Source organism: Chiloscyllium plagiosum, unplaced genomic scaffold, assembly GCF_037043375.1.
Source record: "Chiloscyllium plagiosum isolate Xiang-an unplaced genomic scaffold, Cpla_swu_hap1 HiC_scaffold_9, whole genome shotgun sequence".
Classification (NCBI taxonomy): domain Eukaryota; kingdom Metazoa; phylum Chordata; class Chondrichthyes; order Orectolobiformes; family Hemiscylliidae; genus Chiloscyllium; species Chiloscyllium plagiosum.
This window is the reverse complement of record NW_028270147.1, coordinates 45,189,930-45,205,111: the sequence shown is the minus strand read 5'-3', so window position 1 is coordinate 45,205,111 and position 15,182 is coordinate 45,189,930. Positions and strand designations below refer to the sequence as shown.

The 15,182-nt window shown below is 40.3% G+C and overlaps 1 protein-coding gene across 3 annotated transcripts in view; it reads left to right on the top strand.

Annotated features, from left to right (window-relative positions):
• The window catches only part of LOC122554720 (importin-13), a 232,020-nt gene that overhangs the window by 50,156 nt on the left and 166,682 nt on the right, over positions 1 to 15,182 (top strand). For 2 of the 3 annotated variants that reach the window (XM_087990586.1, XM_087990588.1), the window contains exon 3: positions 11,384 to 11,446. The exons of the other annotated variant lie outside the window; for it this stretch is intronic. In XM_087990586.1, coding sequence (XP_087846712.1) covers positions 11,384 to 11,446 — 63 coding nt within the window. The remainder of the gene's footprint in view (positions 1 to 11,383; positions 11,447 to 15,182) is intronic. 3 annotated transcript variants of the gene reach the window in all.

Below are 15,182 nucleotides of genomic sequence, written 5' to 3'. Positions count from 1 at the left end.
CGATGTTTGGAAAGTTAAAATCCCCTAACATAACCACCCTATTATTCTTACAGATAGCTGAGATCTCCTTACAAATTTGTTTCTCAATTTCCCTCTGACTATTAGGGGTCTATAATACAATCCCAATAAGGTGATTTCTTATTTCTCAGTTCCACCCAAATAACTTCCCTGGATATATTTCTGGGAATATCCTCCCTTAGCACAGCTGTAATGCTATCCCTTATCAAAAATGCCACTTCCCCTCCTTTCTTGCCTCCCTTTCTATCCTTCCTGTAGCATTTGTATTCTGGAACGTTAAGCTGCCAGTCCTGCCCATCCCTGAGCCATGTTTCCATAATTGTTATGATATCCCAGTCCCATGTTCCTAACCATGCCCTGAGTTCATCTGCTTTCCCTGTTAGGCCCCTTGCATTGAAATAAATGCAGTTTAATTTATTAGTCCTACCTTGTCCCTGCCTGCCCTGACTGTTTGACTCACTTCTGTTCTCAGCTGTACCAGTCTCAGATTGATCTCTTTCCTCACTATCTCCCTGGGTCCCATCCCTCCACCTTACTAGTTTAAATCCTCCCGAGCAGTTCCAGCAAATCTCCCTGCCAGTATATGTTTTAAAAAATTCTCAAGGTCAGGTTCGTAGGAGAGTAGTCTGACACAGAACAAACGACCAAGAGGCGAGTCTGCTAGAATATGGGCATTTTATTCCCCGCAGCGTCGCCACAACGGGTCTGGCTTATACTCACTCTACATGTTACCGGAACTGGGAGCCGTCAGTTCTCGTAGAGCGGTTGCCAACAACCCACGCTCGGCGGTTAAACGTAACCCCGGAGCAGACTCACCGAACTGGAGACTTTTCCAGCTGATATACTCTTTTCCAGATATAAACATTCATGTGAACAGCAGAGCAAGGCTAAAAAACACATTCCATTCTGGTTACATACAGATAATAACAGCAGAGCAAGGCTAAAAAACACATTCCATTCTGGTTACATACAGATAAGAAGATTCACACGGGGAGGTGTGTAATAAGATTCACACGGGACTAAGCAACACCTCCATTCCGGTTAGATTCACACATGTATTGGGACATAATTTTTAACCGTTTCACCACATTCCACTGCTTGGAATTTTACACCACAGTATATTAGCTCCCTTCCAATTTAGGTGCAATCCGTCCTTCTTGTACAGATCACTTCTACCCCAAAAGAGATTCCAATGATCCAAAAATGTGAATCCTTCCCCCTTAAACCAGCTCCTCAGCCATGCATTGATCTGCTCTATCCTCCTATTCCTGCCCTCATTAGCTCGTAGCACCAAGCAGCATGGTGGCTCAGTGGTTAGCACTGCTGCCTCTCAGCAGCAGGGACCCAGGTTCGATTCCTGCCTGGGGCAACTGTCTGTGTGGAGATTACACATTCTCCCAGTGTCTGCGTGGCTTTCCTCAGAGTGCTCCGGTTTCCTCCCACAATCCAAAGATGTGCGGGTCAGGTGAATTGGGCAATTTAGCAAGGCCATAGTGTTAAGTACATTAGTCAGGAGTAAATATAGGATAGGGGAATGGGTCTGGGTGGGTGACTCTTCAAAGGGTCAGTGTGGATTTGTTGGCTGAAGGGCCAATTCCATACTATCTGGAATCTAATCTAATCCAGATATTACTATTCTCAAGAACCTCCTCTTTAAATTCCTGCCAGACTCCCTGTCATCTCTCTTCAGACTCTCAATCTTTGCCCTTCCTGTGTCATTGGTTCCAATGTGGACAACGACCTCTTGCTGGCCCCTCTTCCCCCGTGAGAACATTGTGTGCCCTCTGAGACATCCTTGATCCTGGCACCAGGGAAGCAACGCACCAATCTGCTTTTTTGCTGATGGCCACAGAAACGTCTGTCTGTATCTGACTAGAGAATCCCCTAACACAATTGACCTCCTGGAACCCGATGTACCCCTCATTACATTAGAGCCAGTCTCAGTACCAGAAACTTGGCTGTTCGTGCTACATTCCCCTGAGAATCCATTCCCCCCCCCACATTTTCCAAAACAGCATACCTGTTTGAAATGGGTATAGCCACAAAAGACTCCTGCACTAGCTGCCTGCCTCTGCCTCTCTTACCTTTTCCTGGGGTTAACCCATCTATGTGACTGTATCTGAGACTTTTCCCCCATTCCTATAAACTGCCATCGATCACATACTGTTGTTGTTACAAATTCTTCATTGCTCTTAACTGTCTCTCCAACCGATCCATTTGATCTAATAAGATTCGCAGCCAACAGCATTTATGGCAGATATAATCCACAGTAACCCTTAAACTCTCTTTAAACTCCCACATCTGACAAGAAGCACATATCACACTTCCCAGTCTACAGACCCAGAAAATAACACCGTCTTATTCCTCTACAAACACTGCCCCAGGTTAAATGAATAGTTATGGATTATATTTTAAGCATTTAATCAAGAGACATATCTCCAAAAACACATAATCAAGAAAGAACCCACTCTACTCACTACTGCAGACTTTCTGTAGGTCACACTTAAAACAACGATTAACTTATCTGAATCTGTGCTGTGAACTTCACCCAACAGTTCCTCCAAGATCAGTTGTGAATTTCACTGTTTGTTAATTTCCCAGATGCACTCTGTCCAGCGATACATGAATTCAAACAGCAAAGGCAGTGTCAGTGTCAGCTTTCTTGCTTTCTTTCTTTCTTGCTTTATTTATTTCTTGCTTTCTTTCTTTATTTCTTGCTTTCTTGCTTCCTTTCTTGCTTGCTTTCTTTGCTTTCTTTCTTGCTTTCCTTCTTGCTTTCTTTTTCTCTCTCTTTCCTGCACCGACCTCACCATGTGCTTGACCTTGTTTTGGAACTTTGGGGGGAAAAAAAAGCAACAGCATATAAAACAAAAATTGCTGCTCCTGGAAGTTGAGGAAATCACCTTCAGCATCTAAAATACCTCAAATAAAAAAGAGCAGCTGTTATAGCCAGAAAGTTTCTCCGTCCTCCATCTTGGATTACCCAGAATCCTCCTCCACTTGTTTAACAATGGCTTCCATCCATAAAGGCAGACTGTAAAAACTTTATGTCCGTGAGAAAGAAAATAAATATTAGTTGGGATGAAAGGGAGTCCTTTACAGGCAGAGTGGGGAAATGTTGGAGAACCCACATAGTTATTTCTATGTCTGCCTTCACGGTAGGTCATACAGAAATACTAGGTGACCAAGGAGCTGAAAGAAAACAGCATTAGTGAAAGGGCGAATGTGAAATGTTAACAGGATCAAAGGTTGGTAACTACCATATGAATGGATTTCCAGAGTGTTGAAAATGTGGCTATAGAAATTCTATAGATTCTGGAAAGGCTCTTGCAGCTTGGAAAGTATCAGTGTGACTTCACTATTTAAGAAGGGGGAAAGAGAGCAAGAGAGAGAAATCTACAGACTTGTTCATGTGACATTAGTAGTAAGGAAAATGTTCTCATAAAAGATGCAATCAGAATGCTAAAGTTGGGTTGCATCAATATGGATTATGAAAGGGAAATTATGTTTGACAAATTTGGAAATTTTAAGGATGTAAGTCGTAGCATATACAATGGAGAGCCAGTAGATTTGGTTTATTTGGAATTTGAAAGGTTTTGATAAAGGTCCCATATAGGTTAGTAAATAAAGTTGTAGCATATGGGATTGGAGGTCATATGCCAGCTTGAATTGAGAATTTAACAGAAAGCAGTGAGTCAGAATAAATAAATCATTCTCTGGGTGGTAGGCTGTTACTAGTGGGATACTACAAACATCTGTGCTCGGTCAACAGCTGTTGGTAATCTTTCTAAATGCTTTGGATTTGGAGATCAAATGGAATATTTTCATACTTGCTGAAGACACAGATCTAGGTGGCAGTGTAAGTTGAGGAGGCACAAGGAGGCTTCAGAGGGACTTTGGACAGGCTAAGTGAATGGGCTAGAACATAACAGATGGAATATAATGTGAATGAGTCTGAAGTTGGTCACTTTGGTCAGAAAAAACAGCTGAATATTTCCTAAATGGTGAGTGGTTGAGAAATGCTGGTGTCCAGAGGCACTTGGGTATTATTGTTTGTAAGTCACTAAAAGCTAGTACAAGTGCAGCAAGCAGTTAGAAAAGCAACTGATCTGTTTTAATTTGATAAATCTGTTCACATATGCTATTTCACATTTCAGTGGCACTTCCCAAACCCGCTGGCTCCAGGATAGGGGTGCTAATGCTACATCACAAGGCCCCTTTAAATTATTTTTAATCAACATGTTCAGATATATTATGACATGCACCCAGGGCAGATGTGAATTGAACCCTGGCCTCTGGCCCAGAGCAGGAGTATTTCCATTGTGCCACAAATGGTATGCTGTGTTTCACTGCAAGGGTACTTGCATTGTGTACACCTTTTCTTCTATCCTAAGGAAGGATATACTTGCTATAGAGGTAATGTAACAGAGCTCATTAGACTAATCCCTGGGTGGTGAGATTTTTTTTATGAGGAGAGATGGAGGAACCTGGGTTGATATTCTCAAGAATTTTGAAGAAATAATGTAAGTTGATCTCCTTGAAACTTATACAATTCTTTTAGAGGTTGTGATAGAATGGATGTAGTTGTAATATTTCCCCTGGGCAGAAGTGGGTACTACAGATGCTGGAGATTAGAGTCTAGATGAGAGTGGTGCGGGAAAAGCACAGCAGGTCAGGCAGCATCTGAGGAGCAGGAAAATATTTCCCCTAGCTGATGGGGTACAGAATCTCCGAATAAGTGGTAAGCCATTTCTGATTTGAGGAGGAATTTCTTCACTCGGGGGGGGGGTAGGAATATTTGGAATTCTCGAGTCCAGTGGGTGCTGGAAGTTCAATCATTGAACATGCTCAAAACAAAAATCAAAAGGTTTCTGAAGACCAGTAACATCAAGGCATATGGCAATACAGTAGGAAAGTAGCATTGATTATAGATGATCAAGCATGATCTAACTGAATAGAGGAAGAAGCTTGATGGTCTTTATGACTGACTTCTGTTCTCCTGACAATATAAAACAATATAAATTAATATATGAACTTGCTAGCAAATGCCTTTTTTAAAATAGGGAAGATATGCCTCAAGGTTGATTGGCCTTTTGAGACCATGCTTATCATGCTGTCACTGTATTGTAGTGTGTGACTGAGATGTATAGAGGCCTCCTCTTCCATCTTACCTCCGATTGCTTGAAGCATGATCTTCTACTAGAAAATCTGTAACAAATGGCTTAATATTAGCAGGGACTTATGTGCCTGACAGATGTAATGTTTGTGCATAAACCACAATACCATGATATCCATGCTCAGTATGCTCATTATAGTACAGAAGATAACATAAACACTGTTTCAAATAAGGCACTGTTTCAAATTGGAGATAAACTGACACAAAAAGAAATAGAGCAATAGAGAATTACAGGATTGAAGACTGCTCAAGTGGAATATAAAGGTTACCACTAGACTGGTGTTCTGTTGGTTTGAATGGCATGTTCCTTTTGAATGGTAACTCTGTTAAAATCTAAATCCAAAAACAAAAGCCTTCCATGTTTGCTTGGTGCTCCTGCACATAGAATATATGCATCTTGATATCATGAGTTATTTGGTGGTTGCTGTTTTTCCAAATTATTTGAAGTTAAATATTACTAAAATGAGACGAGCAATTGAAGTTTTTTTTGTCTTGCGCTCAAAAGTTTGGATGTAAGAAGCAGCCCTGAAATAAGGGAACCATTTTTTTTACAATATAAGAAGGGAGGGCTAACTGGTCAAGTCTCGATGGTTTGGAGATGCCATCTTGATTCTCAGATCAGGCAGGTAGATTCTAATTGGTCAGGGTCTTGCTGTGGAGATGCAGCAGAGATTGGCTTGGCTGTCTCGATGACCCTTTTTATTTTGATGCTTGGACTGATTGAACACATTTATCATGCCAGGTATTATGATAACCTCCCTCTCTCTCTCCGTATTGGCAAAACTAAAGAACTGATAGTTGACTTTAGAAAGGACAAGAACATTTTTTTCCCCCCCATCTACAACAATGGAGCAGAGGTTGAGAGCATCAAGTTCCTCAGTGACAATAACTAACAATGTGTCCTGGACTTCCCACGTAGATCTAAAGGTCAAGAAGGCACAACAATACTGCTGCTTCCTCAGGTGGCTCAGAAAATTTGGCATGTCTGTAATGACCCTCTCAAACTTTTACAAATGCACCATAGAGAGCATACTGTCCAGGTGCATAACTACTTGGTATGGCAACTGCACTGCCCAAGACCATTAGAAATTACAGAAGGTTGTGTGCACAGCCCAGACCATCATGGAAGACAACCTTCCATCCATGGATTCCATTTGCATGTCTCGTTGTGCAACATGAACCCAAGATCATGGTTGAGGCTAAGTTCATCATCACAGAACTTGGCTATCCGTTTCTGCTTGGTGATTCTGCATTGTTGTGTATCTCGAAGCCTGCCGTGGAGGACACTAACCCAAAGATCGGAGGTTGAATGTCCTTGACCCCTGAAGGGTTCCCCGACTAGGAGGGAACATTCCTAGCTGGCAATTGTTGCACAGTGTCCATTCATCTGTTGTTAGCGGCCTCAACTATGACCTTGATTTCCCGTCATGATACGTGTGATCCCACCACACTGTTCTGTATCTGTAAAATCTTCCTTACTGTTCTGTTTTGACACAATCACGTTGTTCCAGTCATTCAGTTTGTCTTCAGCACCACTTTTTATTTTTAAATTTTGTTTTATAATTATCTCTCTGCCTCAATCAGTTGGATTATAGGTATCCCTTCACTTGTTAGTCAGCTGTTGACACTTTACTCACACCATTTGACTCCCCTTGATCACGTGCAGAAACCTATAATATGGCCTATCGACACTCCACTCACCATTTGTATGATCTTTTGATTTCTCTGGTTATAAAGTATGTACCTTGCGCTCTCTTCACTTTGCCTAATAAAGCAGCAGTGCTCCAAAAGCTTGTGATTTCACATAAACATGTTGAACTATAACCTAGTGTTTTGACTTTGATCCTGTATGTCCTTGCTTACTATGATCTGCCTGTACTGCTCACAAACTTAGCTTTTTGTTATACTTGGGTATACGTGACAATAAATCAATCTCTGGCCGACTGTTTCAAAGCACGCTGTCCCATTGATCGCTTTCAGCAAACAGCATGTTAATTATTGGTCCATCATTTGTTGTTTATAGGGTCATAGAGATGTACAGCATGGAAACAGACCCTTTGGACCAACCCGTCCATGTCGACCAGATATCCCAACCCAATCTAGTCCCACCTGCCACCACCCGGCCCATATCCCTCCCTCCAAACCTTTCCCATTCATATACCCATCCAAATGCCTTTTAAATGTTGCAATTGTACCAGCCTCCACCACATCCTCTGGCAGCTCATTTCATACACTTATCACCCTCTGCGTGAAAAAGTTGCCCCTTAGGTCTCTTTTATATCTTTCCCCTCTCACCCTAAACCTATGCCCTCTAGGTCTGGACTCCCTGACCCCAGGGAAAAGACTTTGTCTATTCATTCTATCCATGCCCCTCATAATTTTGTAAACCTCTAAGGTCACATCTCAGCCTCCGATGCTCTAGGGAAAACAGCCCCAGCCTGTTCAGCCTCTCCCTATAGCTCTGATCGTCCAACCCTGGCAACATCCTTGTAAATCTTTTCTGAACCCTTTCAATTTTCACAACATCTTTCCGATAGGCAGGAGACCAGAATTGCACGACTATTCCAACAGTGGCCTAACCAATGTCCTGTACAGCCACAATGTGACCTCCCAACTCCTGTATTCAGTACTCTGATCAATAAAGGAAAGCATACCAAACACCACCTTCACTATCCTTTCTACCTGCATCTCTGCTTTCAAGGAGCTATGAACCTGCTCTGCAAGGTCTCTTAGTTCAGCAACACTCCCAAGACCTTACCATTAAGCGTATTAGTCCTGCTAAGATTTGCTTTCCTAAAATACAGCACCTCATTTATCTGATTTAAACTCCAATCTGCCACTTCTCAGCCCATTGGCCCATCTGGTCCATATCCTGTTGTAATGTGAGGTAACCACCTTCGCTGTCCCCTATACCTCCAATTTTGGTGTCATCTGCAAACTTACTAACTGTACCTCTTATGCTCGCATCCAAATCATTTATGTAAATAACAAAAAGTAAAAGTATAGGACCAAGCACCAATCCTTGTGGCACTCCACTGGTCACAGACCTTCAGTCTGAAAAACAACCCTCCACCACCACCTTTGAGCCAGTTCTGTATCCAAATGGCTAGTTCTCCTTGTATTCCATGAGCTCTAACCTTGCTAATCAATCTCCCATGGGGAACCTTGTCGATCGCCTTACTGAAGTTCTGCCATGGGAAATCATTAAATTATCCAGCGTCTACTAAGCTTCGCATTAGAAACCAATTTAACATTATTAGTTGAGCTTGCAGTGTGATGCATTTGCGCATGCTCAAAGATATGTTTATAAATTTACAGGACTTTGCTTTATGTAGGCCACAAAGCTTCTAAAGTTAAATGTTCATCCTGCATCTGCATGCTGAATGGTGATAGTCAATCAGCACCATTATCTTGTGCTATATAAGATGGATTTTGTCTTTTTTGAAACTGTTTTGAATTCAAGTTCTCTCAAGTTTGATGATTTAGCTCCTTTTTGCAATGATTAAGTTCTGTACCACTAGAAAATATAAATTAATGCTTGTTGGTCCTGATGTTTCTTTATTATTGCAAAGAATGCTTTGAAATCTGATACTTTAAATTGTACGAAATAAACACTTCAGAATAGTTTTGCCTAATGATTAATTGATTGATTTTTAGTGAAATTATTTTGTACTGGCTCAAATGTAGAAGAGGGTGGTGGTGAAGGATTGTTTTTAGACTGGAGGCCTGTGACTAGTGGAGTGCCACAAGGATCAGTGCTGGGTCCACTACTTTTCAACATTTATGTAAATGATTTTCACGTGAGCATAAGAGGTATTAGTAAGTTTGCAGATGACACCAAAATTTAGAAGTGTCGTGGATAGCGAAGAAGTTACCTCTGATGATAACGGGATCTTGATCAGATGGGCCAGTGGGCTGAGAAGTTTCAGATGAAGTTTGAGTTAGATAAATGAGAGGTGCTGCATTTTGGGAAAGCAAATCAGAGCAGACATACGCAGTATGTAAGGTCCTAGTGAGTGTTGCTGAACAAAGAGACCTTGGAGTGCAGGTTCATAGCTCCTTGAAAGTGGAGTCGCGGGCAGATAGGATCGTGAAGAAGGGGTTTGGTATGCTTTCTTTTATTGGTCAGAGTATTGAGTACAGGAGTTGAGAGGTCATGTTGCAGGACGTTGGTTAGGTCACTTTTGGAATATTGTATGCAATTCTGGTCTCCTTCCTATTGGAAGCATGTTGTAAAACTTGAAAGGGTTCAGAAAAGATTTACAAGGATGTTGCCAGGGTTGGAGGATTTGAGCTATAGGGAGAGGCTGAATAGGCTCGTATTGTTTTCCCTGGAGCATCGGAATATGAGGGGTGACCTTGTTTACAAAATCATCAGGAGCAAGGATAGGATAAATAGACAAGGTCTTTTTCCTGGAGCCGGGGAGTCCAGAACTAGAGGACATAGGTTTAGGGTGAGAGGGGAAAGATATAAAAGAGATTTAAGGGGCAACTTTTTCACGCAGAGGGTGGTACGTGTATGGAATGAGCTGCCAGAGGAAGAGGTGGAGGCTGGTACAATTGCAACATTTAAAAGGCATGTGAATATGTATATGAATAGGAATGGTTTGGAGGTATATGGGCTGGGTGCTGGCAGGTGGGACTAAATTGGGTTGGGATATGTGGTTGGCATGGACGAGTTGGACCAAATTGTGTTTCTGTGCTGTACGTCTGTGATTCCATGACTCTTTCCCTTCTTCATTGCAAAATGTTGATTATCTTACAAATATTTAGCTTGAGGTTTTCAATTTTCAATTTTCGGCAAAGTTACGAATATAAGCTTACTCTTAAAACTGATCAATTTTCCCAGAATGTAGCCATCCTTTTTTTTAAAGAAAAAGCGGCGCACTGGCTTCCTCCCCTTTCTTTTGTTCAGCACGAATGCTTAATTTGATCAATTGCTCAACCAACATTTTCCAGTTTTTTTTTAAATGCTAGGACCCCAATTTGCGGCTTCAAAATTGTCATTAAACCCATATGTTGAGAGTTAAGCGATGAGGAGTGGGTAGTTTGGAAGACCTGTAAGTGCAGGGATTGTGGACAGAAGGCCTAAAGCATGGGGGCTGACTCTGAGCTCATGAATCTTGTATTTGATTTCCTAACTCCCACTTTAGGAAGCTTTGTGATATGTAATTTGTAGAAATTGATTCTGGATACGCTGTGTTGAAAGTGCCCTTTTTGAATGTGGTTGAAATAAAGTACTGCATTTTCTGTGTTTGAAAGTACCAAAGTACTGCTGGAAAAGTGAGAGAACTTCTAATGCCCTGGCAAGCCAATATCCCTTTTTTCCCTCAAATGCCACAAAATATCAAAACATCATTCCATTGCTGTTTTAATGTTGCTTATGCCTGTCCTTACGATCCAAATATACTTGCTGTAAAACTTTGCAGTATTTCCATAATATGGTTATGGTCATGGTCTATAAACTAGCTCATTATACAAAAAGACTAGAAATATGTTCCCCGTGTTCTATATGAAGTATAACTGATTTTTTTTCTTAACATCGTTGACTTGAATAAGCACTATTTAAATATGTGATAGATTATTGTATTGAAATCCAGAATATTAAAAATTTGCTTGTCATGAAATGACATTTCACATTACTACCTGTTCAGAACTGAAAAGTAGAAGAGGTATAAACATATTGACACATCTTTTGATCTCGTAAACAATCTCATTATTTTACATTTGTGATTCGGAGGCAAATTCCATTTTGTCTATTATCTTAACAGATCACAATATGACTATTTGTATTTTCAACTTTCTTTGTTACTTGAATTTTTATTTAGTTAAGCAATGTAGTTGTTACTGATGGATTAGATGTGACTTATTGATGCTGAGATAATGGATAATGAATCATAATTGCCAAATCATGAACATATTCACAGTCGTTACTTCTAACAACTGATCAAGTGATGTGTCTCAAGATATGTGAATGTATACAGTGTATTTAATTTTATTTTGAGTGTACATTGTAATTTCAAAGGGATATGAAACAAGATAATGCATTTGAAATAAATTGTAAATCAACCAATTATTAAAGTACTTCTCTACGATTAGCTTTGTGAAGCTTAGCTAGTTGCTGCATGTTTGGCCTTCCTGCTTATTGTCTATTGTCTTAGCACCTCTTCTCCCTTATTGCCTGTGCAGATTTCTTACCATCTTGCTGAATCTTGCTGACTCTGCAGCTATAAGGGAGATGGGGGAGCACAGGTAGGTAAAACTTACTTCTGTTTGGTCTTGCACTCTGTAATTTCTAATTTACACTAATGCCTCGCATTCAATTTTTCTTAAATGCTAATTTTAAGTTTCTGTTCCAACAAATGACTGACTGACTTATCTTCTAATAGCACACCTTCAAGGATTTATTCCCTCTAATTTTTAAAAATCTACAAAATGCCCCAAATTGATGTAATCCAAAAAGTAATTAGTTCCACATGTGCACTGACAATACCTAGCTCTACCTCAGCATTTCTACTGCACATCTGATATCCAGTGAGTAAGTGAGCAGAAGTAACGTTCAACTAAATATTGTAAAGGTTTAAACTATTATCTACTTTGTTCCCTAAACATAGACTCTGTCCCTTTTCCAAGTACATTCTGAAGCTGAATGAAACTATTTGTAACCATTTGGTGTCCCAGTTGACTCTGAGATAACTTGTAACCGCAAGATCTGTACCATCACAAAGAACATCTATTCTTACCCCATGTCATCACCTGATTCTTTCCCCTGCCTCAGCTTATTTTATTATTGAAATTCTAAATCCATGCTTCTGTTATTTCAAGACAACTTTATTCCAACAAACTCCTGTTTGATCTTCAGAATTCTATCCTCAATAAACTTGTAACCATACAAAACTCTGCTTGCTCTAATCCACATTCATGATCATCAGATCAAGATCTTAAAGTTAATGACTTGTTGGATGGGTGTCATTTTGTTTTCCCCACTATTTTAAATGATGTAGCTATCACTGGTCAGTCCAGCACTTGTTTGCTGTTCTTAATTATCGTTGATCTTGTTGGCAGTAAAGAGTCAGACACATTACTGAGAGTCGAGAATTGCACATAGGCCAGACTGGGTGAGGGTGGCAGATTTCCTGCCTTGAAGTACATTGAACCAGATGAGTTTTTAAATGTTGATGATGGATTGATGTGGCAAGTTCTATATGCCAAATTTATTAATTGAGCTTAAATTTCAAATAGAGGGTTTTAAGTTTACGTTCACAGCATATTAACCTGCGTCTCTGATCACTCATCCAGCAGCATTACCACCGTGCCATAGTTATCTCACTGCATTGTGAATCATCGAGTTCAGGATACATGGTGAACAGGACTTGGTGTGAGTTAGGACACGAGCAGCAGAGAATTTTGAATGAGCTCAATTTATAAAGTGTAAGGTATTATGTTGACCAGATGGATTTTGAGTACTTGAATGTATAGGTAACAAACATGTGAATAAGAGGTCAGCAGTAGATGACACTAAAGCTGGGAATCAGTCTGACACCTTTGTGGAGATAGAAGTAGGTGAACTCGGTGATGGAGAACATGTTGAATTGGTTGTGCAATTCAGATCAATGGGATTCCAAGGCTGCTTGCAGTATGATCTTCAGATAGTGGGATAAACAACTGACTGAGTTAGTGACTGGGCCAAAGATAATTAGTTGGGACAACTTTATGCTCCTCTGTGAAACTGGGTGCAGATCAAAGGCAAAGGAGAGATATAAAATTAGATTGAACAAGATAATTAACTTTTTGTAAGATGATTTGCATAGTTTTCTGCATTAAAATAGTGTTCAACACTGATACCAATCTCAATAGTAAAGCCTAAAATGCTTTTAAAAGAAATTGCATATGAAAATGTAAAATCCAGTTATCCTAATTCTTGACACTTGATGTCAGCTTCTGTAGTGTGAACTGCAATTAAGCCAAATGGCTCCTGTTGGCAGTCTATAATCAAGAACTATTTCATGTTTACAAGGTAGATGGTATTACAGAACAAAACAAAGCACAAGCAGTGCATTTCTCTGAATATTTATTTCACTGCTGGGTATTTTCAAGAAGTTCCCAAAGAATTTGCAGGTGATATATTGTCAACTCTTCTAGTATTTATTTGGGCATTTTGCATTTGCACAAATTTTTCCTGTGGTGGACTTTGACTTAATTTTGTGGACATGATTAAAGTGTTTTGTCTTATGTGAATTTTGAGATTGCAATGCTTTCATTTTTCTTGTATTAGCGTACCTGTGATCTTTGACAAATTATTACTTACATAAACCAAGCATCTGCTTACGAACCTGAGTTGCTTCCGGATGCTATCTTTTAGTAGAATACATCTATCTAGCTGTCTCAGTCCACTTGAACTCTGTGTAGTTGTGACCCTGCTAAAAATTCCAGTTTCTGACTGAAATGGTGTTTTGATAATGCATAACTTTTTAAAAATTCCACAAAACAACCTGTTTTTGTTGTGTGATCGGAATTCATTCTTGTGCCTCCTGTTAAGGTTTGGGATTCACCAGTTACCCAAAAGGATAGTCAAGGTGATTTAAAATAGTTTATTATGAAACAATAGATTAAAATGATGTATTTCTAAATAGCCAAGAAAAACATATAACTGTAGTTATGGGGTTAGAAATCTCACCACACCAGGTTATAGTCCAACAAGTTTATTTGGAAGCACTAGCTTTTGGAGTGCTGCTCCTTCATCGGGTGGTTGAGGTGGTCTCCAAATCATGTAGTTATGGGGTCAGTGATCAACTGATCCCAATGAATGAATGTAACCAATCTCTAGCTATAAGTGGCAATCTCTTCATTTGTAAGCAGTAGTTTTCTTATTTTCTGAATTGAATTGAATTTATTGTCACATGTACCGAGACACAGTGAAAAGCTTTGTTGTGTGAGCAGTACAGACAGATGACATAGTTAAGAAGCATAGATCGTAAATAATAGATAAACAGTGGCAAAAATAGAACATAGGTACAGGCAAATGTTAAGAGTTTGAGTCCATTCGGTATTCTAACAACAGTAGGGTAGAAACCGTTTTGAAACTGGTTGGTATGTATGTTCAGGCTTCTGTACCTTCTCCCTGATGGTGGAGTTTGTAGAAAAACATTGTCAGGGTGGGTTGGATCTTCAAGAATGCTGGCGGCCTTTCCTTGACAATTACCTGGTGGATGGCTTCTGTAGATGGGAGGTTGGTCTTTGTGATTGTCCATGCCAAGTTCACCACTTTCTGTAACCGTCTCCGATCTTGAATGGTACAGTTGCCATACCAGGTAGTGATACGTTTAGATAGAATGCTCTTGATGGTACACCTATAAAAATTGGCAAGGGTGTTCATCGTAATGCCAAATTTCCCCAGCTGCCTGAGGAAGAGGAGATGTTGGGTCTTTGTAACCAGTGCGTCCATTTGAAGAGTCCAAGAAAGCTTGTTGTGGATGACTGCTCCCAGAAGCTTGACACTCTCCACTCGTTCCACCTCTGTGCTGTTAATGTGTAAGGAGGCAGGAGTAACATCCTGCCGAGAGTCAGTAATGAGGTCTTTGGTTTTGCTGGTATTGAGAGCTAGGTTGTTTCGTCGCCATCCGAGATTTGACCGACTATGGTGATGTCATCAAACTTGTAAATGGCATTAGTCTGGTATTTGGCGATGCAGTCATGGGTAAACAATGAGTACTGTAGGGGGCTGAGTAATCTCACCTGGAGGGCTCCAGTGTTGAGTGTTAGTGAGGATGAAATGTTGTCCCCAATCTTCGTTGATTGTGGCCTGTGAGTCAGGAAACTGAGGCTCCAGTTGCAGAGAGTGGGGCTTAGTCCGAAATCACTAAGTTTAGTAATCATCAGTCTCAAGGGGATGATAGTGTTGAAGGCTGAACTGCAGTCAATGAGTAGGATTCTTACGTAGCTGTTCTTGGTGTCAGGATGTTCTAGGGAGGAATGAAGAGCAAGTGAT